We start from the raw sequence: 21,959 nt of genomic DNA on the forward strand, positions 1-21,959 counted from the left end.
TTCTTTGCTCCCATTGTGCTTTTTGCACACTCTTGCATGATCATGTCACTTCCCGGAAGTGATGTCATCGTGTAGATGTGAGGCCAAATCAGTCCACTGCAAAGAGCGGGAGCGCACCCAAGGTGGCATGATGGCGTGATGGTGTTACCCCCGGGAGTGATGTTAACATGCTGCCCAGAGAGTACACCTGGGAGGTCCATTCCCACATCTTTTCCTACCACCAGCCAGGTGAGTGGTGGCAGGGGGAAAGGGTGGGAGCAGGGGATCCCCCACTCCCACTGGGGGACTGATAACCCTATCTAAACAGGTGTTTCATGGGGGGTGACAGAGGTAGGGTTGCTAAGTCTGGGTTGGGGAATTCCTGAAAGTTTGGGGGCGGAGCCTGGGGAGGGGAGGGTATGATATTATAGATTTTGCTCCCTTAAGCTTCTATTTCTTCCACAAGAACTCATCTCTGAAGTCTGGAGACCCTCTATAGTTCTAGATCTCCAAGCAGCACTTGGAAACTGGCAACCCGAGTCAGAGGGTTTGATCCAAACAAGTAGGGGTGCCACAGGTTTAGAGGTGTGGTAAGCCAAACAAACCACAGAACCAGATTTGTAATTAATTCTCCCCCCCCCCAAATCAATTTTGAATTTGGCTGGCGGGATCTGATCATCCTTATTTATTGTTAAAATGCATCCATAACTGAAAACAGAATCCCACGGCTGGCTTTCCAAAAGGTGGAAGAGAGACGCTATTACGTGTCAAGACAGCTTGAATATTTGCATAAAACTCACTGTACCAGTATTTATTTTTTCTCCTAAATAATATTTGCTTAAGAAAAATCTTTGAAGAATGAATGTTATCAGCAACAGCTCGGGGCTCTGTGATTCATCTTGCAGCTTAATTAACATAAACATCAGCTGAGCCTGCTAAAGAAAATTCTCTCTCCCTTCTCTTTCACATGACCTCGATCAAGACCAGGGGGAGCAATATGCCCAAAACAATACGATGCAACAGACATTTTGGAATGCCCAGATCTCGAATATATGCCCCCCGGTGGTCTCATCGAACCTAATATTAAGGACATGCAGAGAACTGAAACTGATGCTTGCTTGAAAACCATGAATAATAAACACAAAGCAACACCCGAGGAAACCATGTGGGATTTTCTTCCAGCTCATGAGCTTTTTTCTATTCCCAGCTTTCATTAAAAAAAAAATATATATAGAAATCAGTCTTGCTCATGGAAATTCAGAACAACAAAGCAAAGTGAGCAGGCAACATTCTGCCACATTGTTTAAGGGAGAAAGCCACTCTATTTTTACTGTCACAACAACCCTACAAGGTAGGTCTGTCTGAGATACAGAAATTGGCCCAAGCTTAGCTGCTGAATTTCATGGCTGGGGAGATATGGACCTGACAGCTCCCCAGTGGACTTGTGCAGGTCTCTGGAGAGGTGGCATAAAAATGTCCTAAATCAATAAATAGCCTAAAACTCTAACCACTGTACAACACAGCCTCCTATGCAGACTTTGTGTCCTAGGAAACATTCCCTAAGAAAAGCATTTTCATTTGGTTTATTTTTATCAACTTTTCCTCCAAGAAGCTCAAGCTTCTTCTTTCGTCTAGTTTATCCTCAAACAACCATTTAAAGTAGGGTTGTCAACCTCCAGGTGGAGCGTGGAGAGCTCCCAGAATCACAACTGTTCTCCAGACTATAAAGATCAGTTCCCCTGGAAAAAATTGCTGATTTTAGAGGGTGGACTCTATATCTCGCTGAGGTCTCTCCCCTCCCTAGACCCCACCCTCTCCAGGCTCCACCCCCAAATCTCCAGGAATTTTCCAACCTGGAGATGGCAACCCTAGGTGGGTCGAGCCAAGGGCCCACAGTCAGCCACCAATTTATTTATTTATTTAACTTACATCCTGCCTCCCCACCATGTTTAGTGCTTGAGGCGGTTTTCTGCATACGTATACAATACGATATTAAAATAATATGAAGTCTGATGGCAAATGTGGATTTGAACCTGGGCCTCCACACCAGTCAAGCATACTAGCCGCTGTGCATAAGCAGCTATTGTGAAACACTTGTAGCAATGGCCACACCCTAGCCCTCAAGAGTTCCCTCACACACAAACTAAATTCTGGTTCACAAGTGCACGCACAAGCGCACGCACAAAGAGAGGAGTCTTGGTGGAGGAGAATTCCGGAAGGAGTGTTACGCTTGAACAGAAGGCTGGTCTCCTCAGAAGGTACCGCTGACCCTCCTCAGGAGAACGACACTCAAAACAGAGGCTATGTGACAACTTATTGCTGATTTTAGAGGGTGACTTATCGTCACAAAGACTCCATTTTGAGTGTCGTTCTCCTGAGGAGGGTCAGCGGTACCTTCTGAGGAGACTATGAAAGCGACAGTTAGCGGAGATGGCGAAACTTACAGCTTTGATCAGAGACAAAACATTGTCTATCTTTCTGGCTAATCGGAAACCCTTTATTGACTTTCTGCACGGAATAAGGAATATTGACCTGATGATTTGTGGTTTTGATCATTAAGAAGATAATGGGGGGATATAAAACAAATAGACGGGAGGCAGTAGTGGAAAATTTTGGAGAGATTGTAACTTTGTTAAAATATGACAAGTGTAGAGAAGAACAGAAATGAAATATGTATTATTGTTCTTTTTCTTTTCTAAGTTCCACGTTCTGTTACTTTTTCTTTATTCCTGTTTTTTCTGCCCTTTCTATGGGCTTTTATTTCTATTAATAAAATAAAAATAACTTAAAAAAAACAGAGGCTATGTGGCTGGGGGTGCTTTCATGGAGGGGGGGGACCACCGTGGAGAAGAGTTAGCTGGGCAATTATGAGGCCAGAAAAGGAGCCCATTATTAACCACAGAGTAACTCACCTGGAAGGGCGCTTTTCCTGTCAGACACTGGTAAATGATGGTGCCAATACTCCACAGGTCAGCTTTGGCGTCATAGTGTTGGGACATAATGACTTCTGGTGCCTGTGGTGGGAGAAAAGAACATTAACTTTCATTTAATGCCTCAGCTTCTGAGTCCCTCCCCACCCCCCCTTTCTTGGCAGCTGTGAAAGGAATCGGGCGCCTCTTCTCCACTCCCTCCAATTTGCTTTTAAAAATTAAAGCCCAGCGCTGGCCAAGAATCCACAAAAGGGAGATTACAGATTTTGTTCCCAGCTAAAACCCATGTAATAATACAGGCGCGGAGGAGGCTGTTTCGTAACTCTAATCTGATTAATTCAGGCATGATTTCGCTTTTACGAGATCAAAGAAGCCCCCCCTGCACCTTGGCACTTGACCTGCAGCAATTCCTTTCTCACGTAAAAAAAGTGTACGTTTTTGCATTCGCACAAATGAATCAGCTTTGAGGATAAAATAAATCACCCTTCTGGGCCGTCAACACGAACTCCCTCTGCAAAAGCAGGCAGATTGCACGTGCGCACGTTTTGGAGGCCACGTTTACCGGCTGCCACACAGGTAAACAAGAAGATCACGTCAGGACAGGTAATTTCATACTTTGGTGCCTGAAAGTTGATCCACCTCAAACTCCCCAGGAATCTACCGTTTTAAATATTAGATCATTATCGGAGAGCCTTCCGAGCATGAACAACAAAGGTACAACAAAGTATGAGAGTACTAAACCTTACCAGGCTCAAACCCGGTTTGAATTCTCTAGCATGTTAAAACCACATGACCATTTGCAAAGCTTGGTGTATTATGTTAGCTGAGAGGCAAAGGAGCTAAGGTTTTGCAGTCTACACAGAGGCTGTGTCCATGTGGCTGCTTCTCCATGCAGTTCTTCCGTATCACATGGTAAGTCTCCATGCCGCTGCTAGAGGCAGTCTGAAAAATCACACAATATTACAAACCACACTGAAGAGCCAGTCTAGAAGTTATCTACACCATGGGGAGAAATCTCAAGAAGTTTCCCAACCATGAATGTATCATTTAGCAGAAGCAGTGTGGTGTAACATTAAGAATTTCAGACTAGGATCTGGCGGATCCAGGTTCAAATCCCAACTCTGCAATGGAAGTGTACTGAGCGACGCTGGACCAGTCACACACGCTCAGCCTAACCTACCTCTAAGGTGCAAGTTTCAGTAGCATCTTAGAGACCAATAAGATTTCCAGGGTATAAGCTTTTGATGGTCAAAGCTTCCTTTGTCAGATATCCGAAGAAGGGAGCTTCGACTCTCAAAAGGTTAAACCCTGGAAATCTTGATGCTCTTTAAGGTGCCGCCGGCCTTGAACTTTGCTCTTCCACTGCAAACCAACATGGCTAAGCACCTGAAAGTACCTCACCAGGGTTGTGAGGATAAAATGGAGAAGAAGAGAATGGATGTAAGCTACTCTGGGTCCCCGCAGGGAGAAAGGTAGGGTCTAGATGAGATCAATAGCAGACCTTACCAAGTGAATTTTGCCCTCAAAGATTGGATTTAAAGAGTTGTCTTTGTTGTTTGGGTTGCTCTGGTGGACACACACACGTCATCATGCCCTATTTGCCATCTTCTCACAAACAAGCAATGGCCATATCCCAGCCTGGGCTTTCTCCTTCCCACTTGCAGGTTTTTGCAAGCTTAGCCAACCCCTTGCAAGCATCCTAGCTGAAGCCATAGCAACAAACAGAGGGACAGCCAGTTGGATTGTAATCCAAACTTTTCCAAATAACCTTGGGAGCCTACGTAGAACCCTTCCACTTTTGGAAGCTGTGCGTATAAGGACAGGAATTCTTCTTTCCCTAAGGGTATGTTTCATACCCATAAATACCAAGCCTTACATATATGCACTAATAAAATGTAGCCTATATTTGTGGAGCATAAACACTTGGTTCTGGCTGCTACATGGAGCAGGGTGGGGGGATTGGGAATACCTTTGAGTTTGCAAGTATATGCATCAACCCAAACAGGCCAGATTCAAACATACACAACATTGTATTGTCGAAGGCTTTCACGGCCGGAGAACGATGGTTGTTGGGGGTTTTCCGGGCTGTATTGCCGTGGTCTTGGCATTGTAGTTCCTGACGTTTCGCCAGCAGCTGTGGCTGGCATCTTCAGAGGTGTAGCACCAAAAGACAGAGATCTCTCAGTGTCTCTCAGTGGACACTGAGAGATCTCTGTCTTTTGGTGCTACACCTCTGAAGATGCCAGCCACAGCTGCTGGCGAAACGTCAGGAACTACAATGCCAAGACCACGGCAATACAGCCCGGAAAACCCCCAACAACCATACACAACATTCTCTGCACTTAGTGCCTGAACCCATGATGACTCACAGCTGAATACAAGAACAAAAGTGAACAAGAATAAGAAAAACAGACGGGAGGTCTCACAGAGGTTCCATCCATGATGGTCCATTCACACATGTCACAGTTGTCGAGTGACTAAAATACACATGTGAACCAGGCCACATTTAACACAATATGGAGTACACAGGTTGGGTGTACCCTGTGTCCTATATAACAGTCACACATGAGTTGTGGGTAGAGCTGGGCACGAACCAAAATATGAACCAATGTTCGTCACGAACTAGGCCAGCTCGTGGTTCATGAACTGGCAGTTCGTCAGAGCCCATTCCTGACGAACCACCGTGAACTTTAGGCTGGTTTGTTTAGTTCATTTTTCAGTTCGTCACCACAGACCGCCTGGCTCCAATCGATCAGTTTCCTTGGCAACAGGAGGGAGGGGCTTTCTGCAGACCTTCTGCTGCCCTGGAAGTGACATTTTCAGGAACCAAATGAACTGGTTTGCAAACTGGGGCAAGTACGTGAAAGTTTGTGGTTCGTGGTTCATGAAATGCGACGAACCACAAGCCACATGGTTCAGTATTTTCCCAGTTCATGCCCACCTCTAGTTGTGGGGTCTCTTCAATTCCGGGGCATGCAGAGCCTAATTCAGAATACGACTATGGCATGAATGGAGAAGAGGCTTCAGCCTTCCCCTACCACACCATTTTTCTGGCCTGCATTGGTCCTGGGGATGTGGAATTTGGCCTGCTGGGCAAACCTTCAAGTATAATTGTGGGTTTCTTCAACATCTCAAACTCTCTCTCTACCTCATACTGCTTAAGTTATTAGCTTTAAGCAAACTACTAAAATATAAAAACTAAACAGCTGTGAAAATCAATCACAAGCGCATAAAATTCTGCAACTGAAAGAGTGACGGGTCTACCATTATCTTCTAATAAAAGGGGTAATGTCTCCAGATGATCTATATTCTGGAGCAAAGGAAAAATTAAAAGATTTCTAGCCTCAGAAAAACAGCTGCATTCAAAAGATACATGATATAGACTGTTTACACTACCTATACCACAACTGCATACTCTGTCTGATTATGGCACCCTACAATTAGGTGGCTGGAGATCTCCTGGAATTACAACTGATCTCCAGATCAGTCCCCCTGGAGAAAATGGCTGCCTTGGAAAGTGGATTAATGTTATTCCTACTTAAAGTCCCTTCTCAGGCTCCACCTCCAAATCTCCAGGAATTTCCCATCCTGGAGTTGGCAACTCTACCTATACCTCTCTTGCAGAACTCCAGATATAAATATGTGTGTGTGTGGTGCTGTCAAGTCATAGCTGACTTATGGCAACCCTTGGTATGGGTTGGCTTATGGCAATCCAACATGGCAAGAGACAGAGGTGGTTTACCATTGCCTGCCTCTGCAACCCTGGTCTTCGTTGGAGGTCTCCCATCCAGTTACTAACCAAGGCTGACCCTGCTTAGCTTCTGAGATCTGATGAGATCCAGCTCACCTGGGCTATTCAGGTCAGGGCTGATATCAACGTATCAAATAGCATACCCCTCTCAGACCATATCAGGAATAAAGAAGAACCACAACTGCTTGCTACAGAGAGAACACAGGTGGGGAACTCAGACCCAACCTGAATGTGTGAATCTGTCCTCTGAGTGTGGCCCCTTGTTTGCCACTGTAAAATAGCAGGGAAAAGGCCCACAGGCAGGCTAGCACGTGAGCTAACCAAGAGGCACCCTCCAGTCCAAGCATACAGACTGCCGTTTCTGCAGCGAGCCAGTTTTTCATCCAGCTGAAACCGGAAATGAAAGCCTTCCATTCAAGAGGCCGCTCTCTCCCCCGTGGAAGGGGATTACATATTCATGACGAGAGAAAAAAACCTGGAAGCCGTTTGTCACCCCCCCCCACACACACACACATTGGGCAGGCAGTTGGCTGCCTCTCCAAAAGGATGCTGTTTGGTCTGTCTCCCTTCCTCTTTCACACAAAACATGGGCTCAGAATAGTAAGCACAAGGCAGTCTGAAGCTGTCTATTGACCGCTTCCAAAACTAAACAATAATGATGATAATAAAGGTCCATTGTCTGTTCTCCTAGGCTATCCCAAAATACAATAAATAGCTGATATAATTCCCCAAACCCACTAACGCTCCATGCAACACTACAATTAATACACTTGGCATTAAGACAAGACTGCGATTCCATGAACACGTGAAGCCACCTTACACCAAGTCAGACTACGGATCTACCAAGGGCAGTCTTGTCTGTTCCGACTAGCTCTCCAGGTTTTCCCCATCACCTGCTACCTGATCCTTTTAAATGGAGCTGCCAGGAATAGAACCTGGAAGGCAAAGCAGACACTTTACCACTGAGCCACGGCCCTTCATAGAAAGACACTGCTGTTCCTAAATTTTAGAGGCTGCATCTTACCACTGAAACCAGGCCTGGGAGGAGCGCCCAGGCTAAACTAACTTCAGAGGAGATTACGGTCTTACTTTTCATGTACATAACAGCAAACTCCACCGGCCCCAAAGCAACACAACCAGTATGTACATACAACAGCGACAACCCAAAAAGATCCATAACCACATCTCTTTCTTTAATAATGAGATCCATCAAAATCCATCAGCCTGCCCATGCTCCATTGGCCCAGCCCATTCCAGATGAGATACATGCCCTAACACAAGGAACACGATAAGAAAAGATCTTATAGGCACTTTGCTAGTAGCTGCAAAAAAGTGCAATAGCTACATTATGGAAAACAAAATCTATCCCCTCGATTGATAATTGGTATTCTAAAATCTAGGATCATTTCATTTCCGAAAAACTATACAACAAAATATATCATATAGAGCATTTTCCGAACACCACGAACTTTATTGAGAAATGGTTTCCGTTCTTTGATCGTGTAGAAAATAATAGTTCCTTACTTGGATTGAAAATCTTTAACATGTATGTAAATATGTAAGTTTCATTTAGGCTTTCGATATATGTGTATGTATATATATGCTTATACTTTCTGCTACCAATTTGGATACTGCTAATATCCTCTCTGAACGTGTACTTATACAACCAGCTGTATCTTCTTGTACTTCAGAAAGCTATGTTGTATTGCTTGTTAGGTTTTACAGTTTTAATAAAAATTTCAAAAAAAAAAAAAAGGAACACGAGGGGAAACGAAGCAACTCTGCACATGCACAGAGTGGCGTGTCACCACAAATCAAGATCAGGAGACGGCGAATTTAAGAGCAGATGAGCTTATTTCAGAATCATACCCAGGCCAGTTCTGAGAAGCAAACCACTATCCCATCATGTTTTTGAAAGCTTCATTAGTATGTTATAGATGCGGAGGAGTTAGCCTCGTTAATCTCTAGTAGCAAAATAGCAAAGAGTCCAGTAGCACCTTTAAGACTAACCAACTTTACTGTAGCATCATCTTTCAAGAACCACAGATGCATCTGACGAAGAGAGCTGTGGTTCTCGAAAGCTTATGCTACAGTAAAGTTGGTTAATCTTAAAGGTGCTACTGGACTCTTTGCTATATTAGTAGGTATCATACAGAGCAGAGAAACAACGCTGTTTTTGCAAGAAGGCATACCATAACAATCCTTTACATGTGTGCACATACTTTATAGATCTATACGAAAACAAATAAACCACTGTTTGGGGACACAATTCAGCGTGACACAGAAATAGAACACAAGGCAGAACTATATACTAAATCCATCAAATGAGTCTCCCTGCTGGTCTCCTACCTGTGTGGGGGGGCACATAGTCATCTCCCCCCCCCAATGTGAGCAGCTGCAGGATACTAACCCACACCTTCACCCTCTTTATAGAGGATGAGCAGGTGAATTGCTGAAATGCTGTATGCAAGATTTGTGTTTTTATTGTTATTTCTGTATTTTGTTTTTGTTGTAACCTGCCCTGAGCCTGCTTGTGGGGAGGGTGGGCTATAAATTCAATAAATAATAATAAAAATAAGAATATGCAAATAAAAGGGTGGGAGAATGCAAATCAGAGGAGGCTTAATTTGCAGCAGTCTTCATTTCATCTTTGCCATGAAGGGCCAAACGAGACGATACTGTGTCTGCCACGTGGCTGTTTTGGCTCTTGAAAATGGAATTAGGGATGCCAGCTGCCCAGTGGAAAGGAGAGGGGAAGCTGGTTCGAAGCCCCTGAGCATGAGGCGAAATGGCAAGTGTGGATGCTCAAGAGGCTCCGGTAACCTCACTTCCAGTGTAAAACTGGCAGCTACAGGGTCTCCGCGGGGCCAAATCAGCCCCAAACATAGTGAAAATGCTATGTCTGGGGCCCACGTGGCTCCAAAAAGATGCTCTTGCTTCCACTTTTACACTGGAAGTGATGTCACCAGTGGGCGTGCGGAGCTCCTGCAAGAACTGCAGATCAGGGCTCACCGCTCGTCATCCCCTGGTTTCAAAATAAGGGGGGCTGGCAGCCCTAAATGGCACAGTGGGGTGGAGTCGCAATAGGAGTTTCTCATCGCCCCACGATGCAGCCCCAGCAGGATTGGACCCCCACAGCATATTGAGAAGTTTTTTAAAAAAACAAACTCCAAAATGGTGCTGCATTCCCATGGCAGACCGAGGGACGTAACATCTAGATTGACCCTTAGGGTAATAGTTGAAATGTTGACTGCTAAGAATTCTGCCTGCTGGGCAACCACAGCGTCATTGCTGTTTTTTGCAAACTACATTTCTAAAAAACAAGGCAAGGACAGACACACCACAACCTGTCCCCCCCCTCCCACCATAATACAACCTTTGTATGCTTCTTTCCACACCCTGCCACTGTGGCTTAATAGTTAACAAGAGACGGGATACAAAGTAGGTATAGGTGAAAGAGAGAGAAGTGCACCCGGGCCAAAGAGCTTAAAATAGAAGTGTCAGATACTTCCTGATATTTTTTTTTAAATAATTCCAATTATTTTTTTTGTGTGATAAAAGCAGAATGGTTATTTTTATGCTTCCTACTGGGAAGCGAAAAACCCATCAACAAATAACCAAAATGTACTCACCATGTACATCGGGGAACCACAGAGAGTCGCAGCCATCATGTTATTTTGTAGGTACCGGGCAAATCCAAAATCAGCTACATGCAGAATAAAACGAAACAGAGATGAACAAGGGAAAGTCACAGACCTGCAACTGTATGAGAACAGCAAGCGACACCACTTGACAGCCACCATTCAGCCAGTACCACAGACTGAGCTTTCGTTTCACCTCCCAGACACACAAGATCTGTTCACACACTGCAGCAAATAGAGGTACACATTGCACGTACCTACGTGCGGCTGGTAAGAAACTTTACAAACTATACCAGTAACCAGGAGTTGGATAAATGTGGAGTCTCACTCAAACCTCCCCCCAGCATCCAGATACGCAACGTTTTTTAAAGCGGTAACTGACTGATTCGCTTAAAGGCAGGAGATTCGAAGGCCAGCTTACCGATCTTAATGCGGATGTTATTGGGGTTTGATTTTTTGCCCCCCGCAAAGGAAAGGAGGATATTCTGAGGTTTCAGATCCCGATGGATGATCCCTTTGCTATGCAACACCTTCATGGCGCCAGCGATTTGTTGGAGAAAGAGTCGGATCGTGTCCTCACTGAGTGTCCTCATACCTGGTGAGAGGAAAGAGGCGAACAGTTGCAAACTCCAGCTATCGTGAAAGGTTATTATTATTATTATCATTATTTCAGGTGGTTTGGTCTGTAGTATAAAAGCAAGATTGGGTCCAACAGCATCTTAAAGGTCAGTGAGATTTTCAGAGTATAAGCTTTTGATAGTCAAAACTCCCTTCATCAGATAATAGTAGGAATGGAGATATCTGAGCCTTTATATCCCAGCCAGAAAGTAGGAATGGTGTTGCAAGGAAGGGTGTCAGGATAATCTAATCAATCTGCATTGGATCTTTGCATCCTGATGTCCTTTCGTGCAAAAGCCTCCCACCACTCTCTCTCTCAAAACACACGTAGGAAGTCCTGTCACTTAACTGGCTCTCCGTTTGCCACATTTTAAATGGTCCAAAAAAACAAAAATCAACCGTCTATCAATATAATACAATAATACTGTTACTATATCTCTCATAAATGTAAATGGAACAGTTTACAAATATTTTGTTTATACATTTGAACTCAAACCAAATGCCAACTCCTTCCCCGTCTGATCACAATGTATATTGAACCTAAGTCTCCAGTGACAACAAGACCCAGCTCCACAGGAAACAATGATCTTGGCTAAAAACAAGACGTGCCATTTTAAACAGCAGCCAAAATCAGCCATTAATTAATTAATTTTATCTACATGCTTCAACCTTGCTTTATATGCCTACCAGGAACCAAAAGCTACTTACAGCATCATTCCCCCTCCTAGGCCAGTTTGGCTAGGGATCTTGACAGCATTTTGCCATCTTCTGGGCATGGAGTAAAAGTCACTGGATGTGTCGGGGGGAAGGAGAGGTAGTTGTGAATTTCCAGCCTTGTGCAGAGGGGTGGACTAGATGATCCTGGAGGTCCCTTCCGACCCTATGATTCTATTATCCCCCACAATACAGCTGGGGAGCTGAGGCTGAGAGGAGTGGCTTACCCTAGGTGCTACTGGACTCTTGCTCTTATCATGAGACAGACTACCTATAGCCCAAGACTGGCTACTAAGACCATATCTACACATTGCTGGAGAGTTTGTGCGTGTGCACGCGCACGCGTGTGTACATATGCCATCAAGTCGCAAGAGATTATACTGTTGAAAAGTTTACCTCCTGGATTTGCTTGTCTGGACAAGAAAATCCAGAAGGGGGAATCATTACAACAATGGAATCCCCGATTATGCATGGATCCTACTTGGATGTTGAACTGAAAAATGGTGGGTGGCATTTGATCTTAATTCATACGATAATGGCACGCCCCATGTGTTAGAACATGAGCCATGTTCAACAATTATGTGGCAGAGGAGTGCTGGGCTAGAATGAAATGCTGATGCAATACCCCACTAAAAAAAATCTCCTCCCGGCTATTTTTTTTGCCCAGCAAAACTTAATTCCAGTATTGGAGCCCAAACAGAAGGAAAGCAGCCATTTCAGAACCACCTATCATACTGACCCTCTTCTGCATAAAATCAAGCACACTGCTACTTTATAACCTGCTCAGGTATGGTCCAGGGTCTACCACACAGGTTTGTCGCTGGCACATCTAGCTACACTAGCGATTCTTAATGGCAGGCACACATTCCTCCATGAGGAGACCTATTGATCTTGAAGGGCATTCCAAGCTTCGGAAGGCAAACGTGCTCTCCTTCTTTAGAGGTTTTTAAGCAGAGGCTAGATGGCCATCTGACAGCAATGCTGATTCTGTGAACCTGGGCAGATCATGAGGGGGAGGGCAGGAAGGGTTACATCACTACTTACTTCTTGTGGCCCCTTCTTACATGCCCAGGGTTATGCCGATTGCCACTTTGGGGTCAGGAAGGTGTTTTGCCATCTTCTAGGCATGGAGCAGGGGTCACTGGTGGTGTGGGGGGGAGGCAGTTGTGTCGGCCGCCCCCTGTCCTGTGGGGAAGGCGAATGGCGCGGGCAGCCTCCCAGCCACCGTGCTGCCTCCGCCAACTCTGCTGCACACCAGGGCAGCTGGCGAGCCGTGCGGGCGGCACGCTCCTCCCTGCGTGATGACGTCACGGAAGTGACGTCATCACACAGCGCCGGGGAGCGCGCAAGCGTGCACTCTGCGCATGCACGCGAGGAGCCGGACTTGGGTTGCCCTGGGTGCCGGCAACCATAGATCTGGCCCTGACTGGAGATGCAAGGGATTGCACCAGAAACCTTCCACATGTAAAGTCAATGCTCTAACTACCGAGTACAGAACAAGAAAACACAAGGTTGCCACTGAAAACAGCAGCCCCGCGATCTTTTTTTTTTTTTACTGGTACCCTCTAGCAAACAGATCATGTGACACAGCAGTATGCAGATGTCCAAAGTAACTGCAGTTAGGTAAAAATGTTCACAAGCCGGGATTCTTTTGCAACTAGTCATCCCAAGTCTTCCATCACAGTTAAAAACTCACCAATCCGTGATGTAAGAATACAGGCCCTGGGATAACTGGAGTTAGTTTTCCCCACCCTCACAAATCTGGTTTAGAATCCGGGTTAACAGAGGGAAGACTAACTCTGGTTAACCCAGGTGCCTGTATTCCCACATCACAAGTACGCAGAATTAGTTTTTAACTGCAATTCCACACCCAAAACGAGAGGGGGAAGGACTATGGTCTATGCCCAAACCTAGAAACAGGCAAAGTTCATACATTTTAAAAATTGTACTTAACTGCTGTTACATTTGTTGTCTGAATGCAGCTTTGAGGTCCGTGTGACTTGTGGGGTTGGGTGGGGGCTCAATAAAGCACAATAGGTCAGGAAAACTTAAACTGTGGTCATGTCACACTGTGAAGTCCTACTTAATAGACATTACAGGAGAGAAACAGACACAAGGCTGCCATTTTCATTGGCAAATGTGCATTATTTACAATATCTAGTTAATAAGAACAACAACAACAACAACATTTGATTTATATACCACCCTTCAGGACAACACCCACTCAGAGCAGTTCACAAAGTATGCTATTGTTATCCCCACAACAATCATCTTGTGCGGTGGGTGGGGCTGAGAGAGCTCCTAGAAGCTGTGACTGTCCCAAGGTCACCCAGCTGGCTTCAAGTGGAGGAGTGGGGAATCAAACCTGGTTCTCCAGACTAGAGTCCCGTGCTCTTAACTGCTACACTAAACTGGATCTCACAAGGTCACCCAGCTGACTTCAAGCGGAGGAGCGGGGAATCAAACCCGGTTCTCCAGCTTAAGAGTCCTGCCGCTCTTAACCACTACACCAAACTGGCTCCCATTCTAGTTCCATTCTGAGCTGTAAGATCTTCCTTTGCAGGTACCTCCTTTATTTCCCTGCAGCTACCCCAAAGCAGACTTCTGAATTATTTTTTAACCCCAGGAGCTCACGAAGGGTCATTGCTCACTTTGCATTTGGGCCGGAACTAATCATTCATTAAACTCTCAAAGTTAGCCTTGGGGTAAATACGAATTTAGCTTTTTAATCCTTCAATTCCAGCACATCAACATAAAAGAACCTCAAAGAGCTTCTGATAGAACTCCCTCCCCCTTACTCTCTTTCTCCCACAAGTCAACTTCACACACAAAAATTAACAGAAAGAGGACGACAAAGTTGATTAATGTTGTTTGTTTAAACGGGAACCCAAAATGAGTGGAGAAAGAGATTAATAGACATGAAGAGACAGCTTTAATCTTTTAGTTAGCATGCAAGACTTACTGCCTTTTTTTAAAAAAGCGGCACTGGGAAAAGGCAGGAGAGAGGCACAAATTCTCAACTCAAGCATATTTTAAAGAGCTGCCAGTTAAAGATCCAGCCATAGAATCATAGAGCTGGAAGGGACCTCTAGGGTCATCTAGTCCAACCCCCTCTACAATGCAGCAAATTCACAAATACTTCCCCCCCTACACACACACACACACACAACACACACACACAAACCCAGTGACCCCTGTTCCACGAGCAGAAGATGGCAAAACACCGTCAGGATCCCTCGCCGAACTGGCCTGGGGAAAATTGCTTCCTGACCCCAAAGTGGCAATCGCTATTACCCCAGGCATATAAGAAGGGGTCATGGGAACTAAGCACTGATGTAACCCTTCCTGCCCTGCCTCTCATGATCTTCCCAGGTTCACAGAATCAGCACTGCTGTCAGACGGCCATCTAGCCTCTGCTTAGAAACCTCCAAAGAAGGAGAGCCCACCACCTCCCGATGAAGCCTGTTCCACTGAGGGACCACTCTGTCAGGAAGTTCTTAATGTTTAGCCAAAAACTCTTTTGATTTAATTTCAACCCATTAGTTCTGGTGACTGGTCCGACCTTTTAAGACATCAGAAAACAACTCCGCGCCATCCTCTATATGACAGCCCTTCAAGTACTTGAAGATGGTTATCATATCACCTCTCCGTCATCTCCTCTCCAGGCTAAAACATACCGAGCTCCTTCAACCTTTCCTCATAGGACTTGGTCTCCAGACCCCTCACGCCTCAGCCTTGTGTCTATGTAAATGCTGCAAACGTTTGTTTGGAACTTTACGGCTGCAAGAAGGATTTGAGATCACAATAATGAGGGATGGTCTTCGGGAAGGGGTAGCAACAGATTCAGATCCCTGCTCTGGCACAGCATGGTATCTCGATCTTCAGACTACAGAGATCAGTTCCCTGGAGAAAATGGCAGCTTTGGAAAATGGACTTTATGACATCACATTCCTGCTGAGGTCCCACCCCTCCCCAAACCCCACCTGGCTTCAGTTTGCTGTAGCAATTAAGAGAGCCAGTTTGGTGTAGTGGTTAAGAGAACGGGACTCTAATCTGGAGGGCCGGGTTTGATTCCCTACTCCTCCACTTGAAGCCAGCTGGGTGACCTTGGGTCAGTCACAGCTTCTAGCTCTGTCAGCCCCACCCACCTCACAGGGTGTTTTGTTGTTGGGATAACAATAACATACAGAGGGTTTTTTCTGGGAAAAGAGGTGGCGAAACTCTCAAGAGGGAAATGAGGAAGAAACACACGGGATTCTTTGAAATGATATTTCCAAACACTATTGCTGGTATTTTCAAGAGGTGCCGGAACTCCGTTCCACTGCATTCCCCCTGAAAAAAGCCCTGATAACATACACTGTAAACCGCTCTGAGTGGGTGTTAAGTCATCCTGAAGGGCGGTATACAAATTGAATGTTGTTGTTATTATTATTATTATTTCACCCCTAAACCTCCGGGGATTTCTGAGCCTGGAGTTGGCAACCCTACTTGGACCTGTCAGTGATTATGAAGATAGGGACGGTGGGTCCCAAATTTATTACCTTGATCTTTTTGAAGGATAGATGGTGCAGAATGAATGTATAAAGTAGGGGGGAAACCCTTCAACTTATCTTCCCCCTAAAGAGACATTATGCATTTTTTAACATTAAAACAAATGGGATAGACGCCAAGTTCTCACTCAGTGCAGAGAAACATTTCCTGCAACCAACGTGAACCAATTGCTAGGTCTTGCCTGAGGCTTATCATTGTTAAACTCACTTGCAATGACTTTATAAACAGAAAGCCAAAAGCAGTCCTATCTCTATCAGCCGTTGCTGACCTAGATTACATACAACATGCAAATCACACAAGCCGGTTCTCAAGGGCTTGAGTCCTTGAGAAACCATGTTTAAGATGATCAGTAGGGAAGCTCTAGCAGGGTGTTGTGGTGCTAGAACCATCTGCAAAAAAAAAGTTCCTGCTTTTCTAGTATATAACCTTTCTTAGGACATCTTTCTCACTGAGACGCTAAGCCTGTGTTTGGCCTGAACCACTTCAGAGTGCAGTTTGCATGTCAGAATATGCCTTCTGTATTTTTAAAAAAATACTTGCATGTAGAAAGCAAGCAGAAAAAGATTCAACTTTAGCCCTTCTCGCTGAGATGCTGGTTTTCTAGGAGCAGGGCATATGTTTCCAATGTGAGAACATTCATTCACATGAGCAATCTTACCTGCAACACTAATCAGACACAGATTTACTACCTCGTTAAGAACTAGGCGTTGTATGTTCTGATTTCTGCATGCAAGCCACAGAAAAACGTTTCTGCCTCGGAGGAGGGGTGTATTGTTTGTAACGCCCTGCCCATTTGAATCAGTCCCAATTGCAGGGGCCCTCTCCATTCCTGGAGCTGCTGGAAGCAGCAAGAGGCTCAGTTGTGCTATTCTCCCCCTTCTCATTATGAACAAGGCAAGGCTTGAGCCTGCCCTAACACCCCACAAATGAGAGATGTCCTTCTTAGAGGTTTCAAAGCCCTGGCTTGGCACAGTGTTTCACAAGCCTCTTTAGGAAAAGCACATATTATCTATCTTTAGGGTTGACAACTCTGGGTTGAGAAATTGATGGAGATTTATGGGTGGAGCTTGGGAAGGGTGGGGTTTGGGGGTAAGAGGGGTCTCAGCAGGGTATAATCCTATAAAGTCTACTCTTCATTTTCTCCAGGGGAACTGATCTCTGCAGTCTGGAGATCAGTTGTGATTTCCAGGAGATCTCCAGGCGCTGCCTGAAGACTGGCAACCCCACACACCTTGCTAGAAGAAAGCCGCAGAATCAGGGGCACGGATGACCCCCACAAGCTGATAAAATGCCTCCTCAACAACTGTGAACCACCAAGAACAGCACATGCTACAAATTTAGCCTCCAGGAGAGCAGGCTTGGCAAGTGGACCCGCAGCTGGCATCTAAAACTTTTCCATACACCTGCTTCTTTATGCAAAAGAAAGGGTCCCCCTGATGGTACTTACTGTGCAAGTAATCTGCCAGATCACCCCCATTGCAGTACTAGGAGGAAGAAGAAAGAGAGAGAAGCAAATTAGATGGATTTTGCTTTGCATGAAGAGCCGGAACAAGAAAAGTTTCATTTATTTCAAGACTTAAAACACCACTTTTCCGAAAAACATCAAGGTGTCTTTGACGCAGGACAAATCATGGGATAATTCCTACCTAAATTGTCAAGTAGAGCAAAATTTGGGGGGTTGTCCCTGGGGAGGGGGGAAATTTGGGGAGACATTTCTCCTAGAATCTACAGAACGCCATAGAGTTTGCCCTCTGATGCTGCCATCTCCTCCAGGGGAACTGATCTCTGTTGTCCAGAGATCAGTTGTAATTCCAGGAGAACTCCATGCCCCACCTGGAGGTTGGCAACCCCAGAAGCTGAGGACCTAGCCCACCACAACAGGGGTTTAAATATTAAGAACCAATGACTGGCTGCATCCATTCCATGACACTCCTTAGAGAAGACAGCCCCTACACAGCAGGGGTCCCCAACACAGGGATTTGGGGCACCGGGGCACCCACCAACACATTTCTTAGCACCTTCCAAGTGTTTTTAGAAAGCAGGTGGGGCCAGATGCAGCACTTGCCCAGTAGGCCCTCTGACCGGCCACTAGAGATCTTATTGGCTGGACAGATTAAAATAACGTTGTTTCAGTGGCAACTTTTAGGGTTGCTGGTCCTCCAGTAGGGGCTCCCAGCCTCCTCCCCCTGCCACCATTTACCTGGCTGGTGGGGGAAAAGGCGAGGGAACAGGTCTCCTAAGCGTGCTCCCAGGATGATGACGTCACTCCTGGGAGTGATGTCATCACACTGCTTCAATGGGTAAGTGCCGGGTGCCCCTCCTTCTGCTGGGAGGGTAAGGCAGCCTGGCTACCCTAGCAGCTTTGGAGAGTATACTTTAGGACACATTTCCTCACCAAACTCTGTCCCCACCACAACCTCCTGTCAGGTTGCTGGCAGCATCTGCTATACCCATATCTGAAGGCTGGGGCTGGATGTTATGATTATCTGTTACAGCTGGTGATGTGAAGCTAGTTGCTCCTGGAATTATCGATTCTGCACACGTTGGATAATGCACTTCCAATCCTCTTTAGAGATCATTTGGAACTGAATTTTTCGTGTGTGAAACAAAAAATCCACTTCTAAATGATCGCTAAAGTGCATTGAAAGTGCATTATCCAACACATGCGGAATGCTTGCTCCTAGCTCCTGCCCCCTGCGCCTCCTCCGGCACCCCCTCTGGCACCCCGCACCCTGAGGCCACCGCCTACCTGGCCTCAATGGGCACCGGCCCTGAAAAGAGACAACCTGTGAAGTGGGTGGGGCTGAGAGAGGTCTGAGAGAGCTGTGACTGACCCAAGGTCACCCAGCTGGCTTCAAGCAGAGGAATGAGGAATCAAACTCGGTTGTCCAGATTAGAGTCCCACTCTTAACCACTACACCAAACTGGCTCTCAGTTTGATTTCTTTCTTAAATAGTGTGTTTAGAAAACAGACAAAGAAGGCTTTACTTAAAATATCAAGAATCACTCACCTCCATAACCAAATAAACAGAGTTGGCCATTTCCTGAAAAGGGAAGGGGAAAAAAAAGAAAAGCTGTTATTTTGTGAGTCTAAATAACAAGAAGCATTGCAGTAACTGAAAAGGAGGGTGGGTTGGGGGAACAGGTTATCCCCATTTCTGTTCAACCTTCATCCACTCTGTCTCATAATCCTACTTTGCAGGGGTGGTGAGAGAAGGGGGGGGCCTTCCCCTGGCATACCACACACGGATAATTGGGGAGGATTACATCTGTTAAGAGCTTTTATAAAAAGACAAGAATACGACGTGTGCGCCAAAGATTTAGCAAGTTTAGCAAGCTGTTTAGTTCTGTTGCACGCTTTTTCATTTCACAGAGCCAAGCTGGTGCGGCCTTGCTACTTTTCCAGACTTTGAGGTATTCCTAACTATACATAATGAAGCTTCTTGTGTCTGTACACAAAAACGATATTAAAACCTTAAACACTGGCAAATTAACACATCTCTCCGAGATCTCAAAATTCCTATTCCCAAAAAGGTGACGCGCATCAGAGAATGGAAGCAGCGACAAAATAATAGCAGCAAGTTTAGATAAATGAAAAACAAAGCTAGAAGCGTTAAATTCAAGAATCTCCCAGCTGGAGCAGGGGGAAACCACAGTTCATAAATACAAATCTCTAGGGACCTCCGTCGATTTCAAAGAAAGGGTATTATTTTTACGCAGAACGTTATATTGGCACAGTCATTCAGAGAAAAATTATCTCGTTCCAATCCAAAGAACTGAACGACGGGTAAATTCTGCCAGCTGATCAAGTTCATTCAAAAATATTCACAGCCTGCCTTCCAAAAAGCTATCCCCAATGCTGTATACCATCAAGTATCCCTGTGATCAAAATCAAAATATCAGAAAAAATATAGATTAATAAGAGGGGTGAAAGGCAGCAGCATGCAACACAGATGAACGGCAAAACCTTTATGCACTAAAATCCTGTGCAGTTACTATACTGTAAACCCAATAACATCAAGGGACATAAGGCTTCCCCGTTACTCTTCCTAACCAGTTAAGCTGCTGGTCCTCCTTATAACCACAGTAGAAGCAAAATCAGACCACCCACATCCTTGGAGGACTCCCTGGTAGGGTTGCCAATTCTGGGCTGGGAAATTCCTGGAGATTTGGGGGCAGAGACTGAAGTGGGCAATGTTTGGGGAGGGAAATCAGCAGAGATGTGATGCTGTAGTCCATCCTACAAAGTTGCTATTTCCTCTAGGGGAACGGATCTCTGTAGTTTGGAGATGCGTTATAATTCTAGGCATGGCTTTTTTTCTGGGGAAAGAGGTGGTGGAACTCAGTGGGTTGCCCTCGGAGAAAATGGTCACATGGCTGGTGGCCCCGCCCCCTGATCTCCAGACAGAGGGGAGTTTAGATTGCCCTCCACACCACTGATCTCCCTCTGTCTGGAAATCACGGGGTGGGGCCACCAGCCATGTGACCATTTTCAAGAGGTTCTGGAACTCCGTTCCACCGCATTCCAGCTGAAAAAAAGCCCTGATTCTAGGAGAACTGCAGGCCCAACCGGAAGATAGAACAAGGATATATGTATCCACTGGGATAACCTAATAATATATGAAAAGAACATCTCTCAAAAAATATGTGCACAATTTATAAATAAACCATAGAATATAAAACAATAATTATGCTCGATACAGAAACAGACACTAAACAAAATTTCACCCCCAACAATGTGATTCTCAATCCACTCCGGGTAAAGTTGCCGGTTTCACTCGGCTGCACTTATGGGGGACTCGGAGTGGACTGAGAACCTGCAGCTGCCTGGAAGTCTGCACGAGTAGATTGCACTTCATTTTCATCCCCACAATTATCCTAAAAAAACCACATTTGGATATAAATTCTTTGGACATTGAATCACATTGTCCGGAGGTGAAATTTTGTTTAATGTGTGTTTCTGCATCAAGCGTTCTCGTTATAAGATGGTAATTATCGTTTTCTGGAATTGTGACATGGAGCTTTAAGTAGTGTATTTCTGAACGGCTGCTCGTGACTTTCCAAATACCTTAACTCTTCGCAGTTATTTGTAAATTGTGCATATATTTTTTGAAAAATGTTCTTTTCGTTTATTATTTAATTAGGTTATCATGGTGGATACATATATTCTTGTCTGTTCAGCCTCTTATGATGCTTCTCTCCCTGTATGGTCCCACCTGAAGACTGGCAACCCTTCTCTCCAGTTGGGCAGAAAACAAGGACTTTGCAAATTGACTCAAAGGAAAATGAAATCTCAAAACTGGCCTGAAGGGCACCAAATGTGGTCCAGGAGCAAGGATGGTCAAAAGCAGCTGAGAGTCCGTAACTCAACACAGAGGTTTATAAAATCACATAGTGCGGGAAAAGAAGAGAACCAGTGATTGGCAGTCAATTCAGAACAGAAAAAGAAGTACTTTTGACACAACCCATCATCCACGTATGCAATTAAGACACAAAGACGGCCTTTGCTTCCAAGCACATCGTTTTAGAAAAAGCTTCTATCCCGCTTGATGGCTACCAATGGTATAAATGAAGCCATCTCAAAACAGAATTCGAACCAACAAGGAACATAAAAGAATCACACAACAGCAGACAGGTAAAAGTTTTTTAAAAGTTCGTAAACAAAGCTGCAACATATCCCTAAATGCAAAAGTATCAAATGCTAAAACCACAAAGGCATTAAAAAAAAATCCTCCAAATCAGCATAGCTTCAAAAACACTCAAAAAATCTGAAAA

At 45.1% G+C, this 21,959-nt stretch overlaps 1 protein-coding gene across 5 annotated transcripts in view; it reads right to left on the minus strand.

The window, feature by feature from the left end:
• Positions 1-21,959, minus strand: part of ULK1 (unc-51 like autophagy activating kinase 1) — a 130,726-nt gene that overhangs the window by 77,231 nt on the left and 31,536 nt on the right. For all 5 annotated transcript variants that reach the window (XM_054996231.1, XM_054996230.1, XM_054996232.1 and 2 more), the window contains 5 exons: positions 19,196-19,228; positions 17,632-17,668; positions 10,723-10,896; positions 10,293-10,366; positions 2,892-2,993 (listed from right to left, as the gene is read on the minus strand). In XM_054996231.1, the coding sequence (XP_054852206.1) occupies positions 2,892-2,993; positions 10,293-10,366; positions 10,723-10,896; positions 17,632-17,668; positions 19,196-19,228 (420 nt within the window). The remainder of the gene's footprint in view (positions 1-2,891; positions 2,994-10,292; positions 10,367-10,722; positions 10,897-17,631; positions 17,669-19,195; positions 19,229-21,959) is intronic.

The sequence above is a fragment of the Eublepharis macularius genome, chromosome 13, assembly GCF_028583425.1.
Source record: "Eublepharis macularius isolate TG4126 chromosome 13, MPM_Emac_v1.0, whole genome shotgun sequence".
Lineage (NCBI taxonomy): Eukaryota > Metazoa > Chordata > Lepidosauria > Squamata > Eublepharidae > Eublepharis > Eublepharis macularius.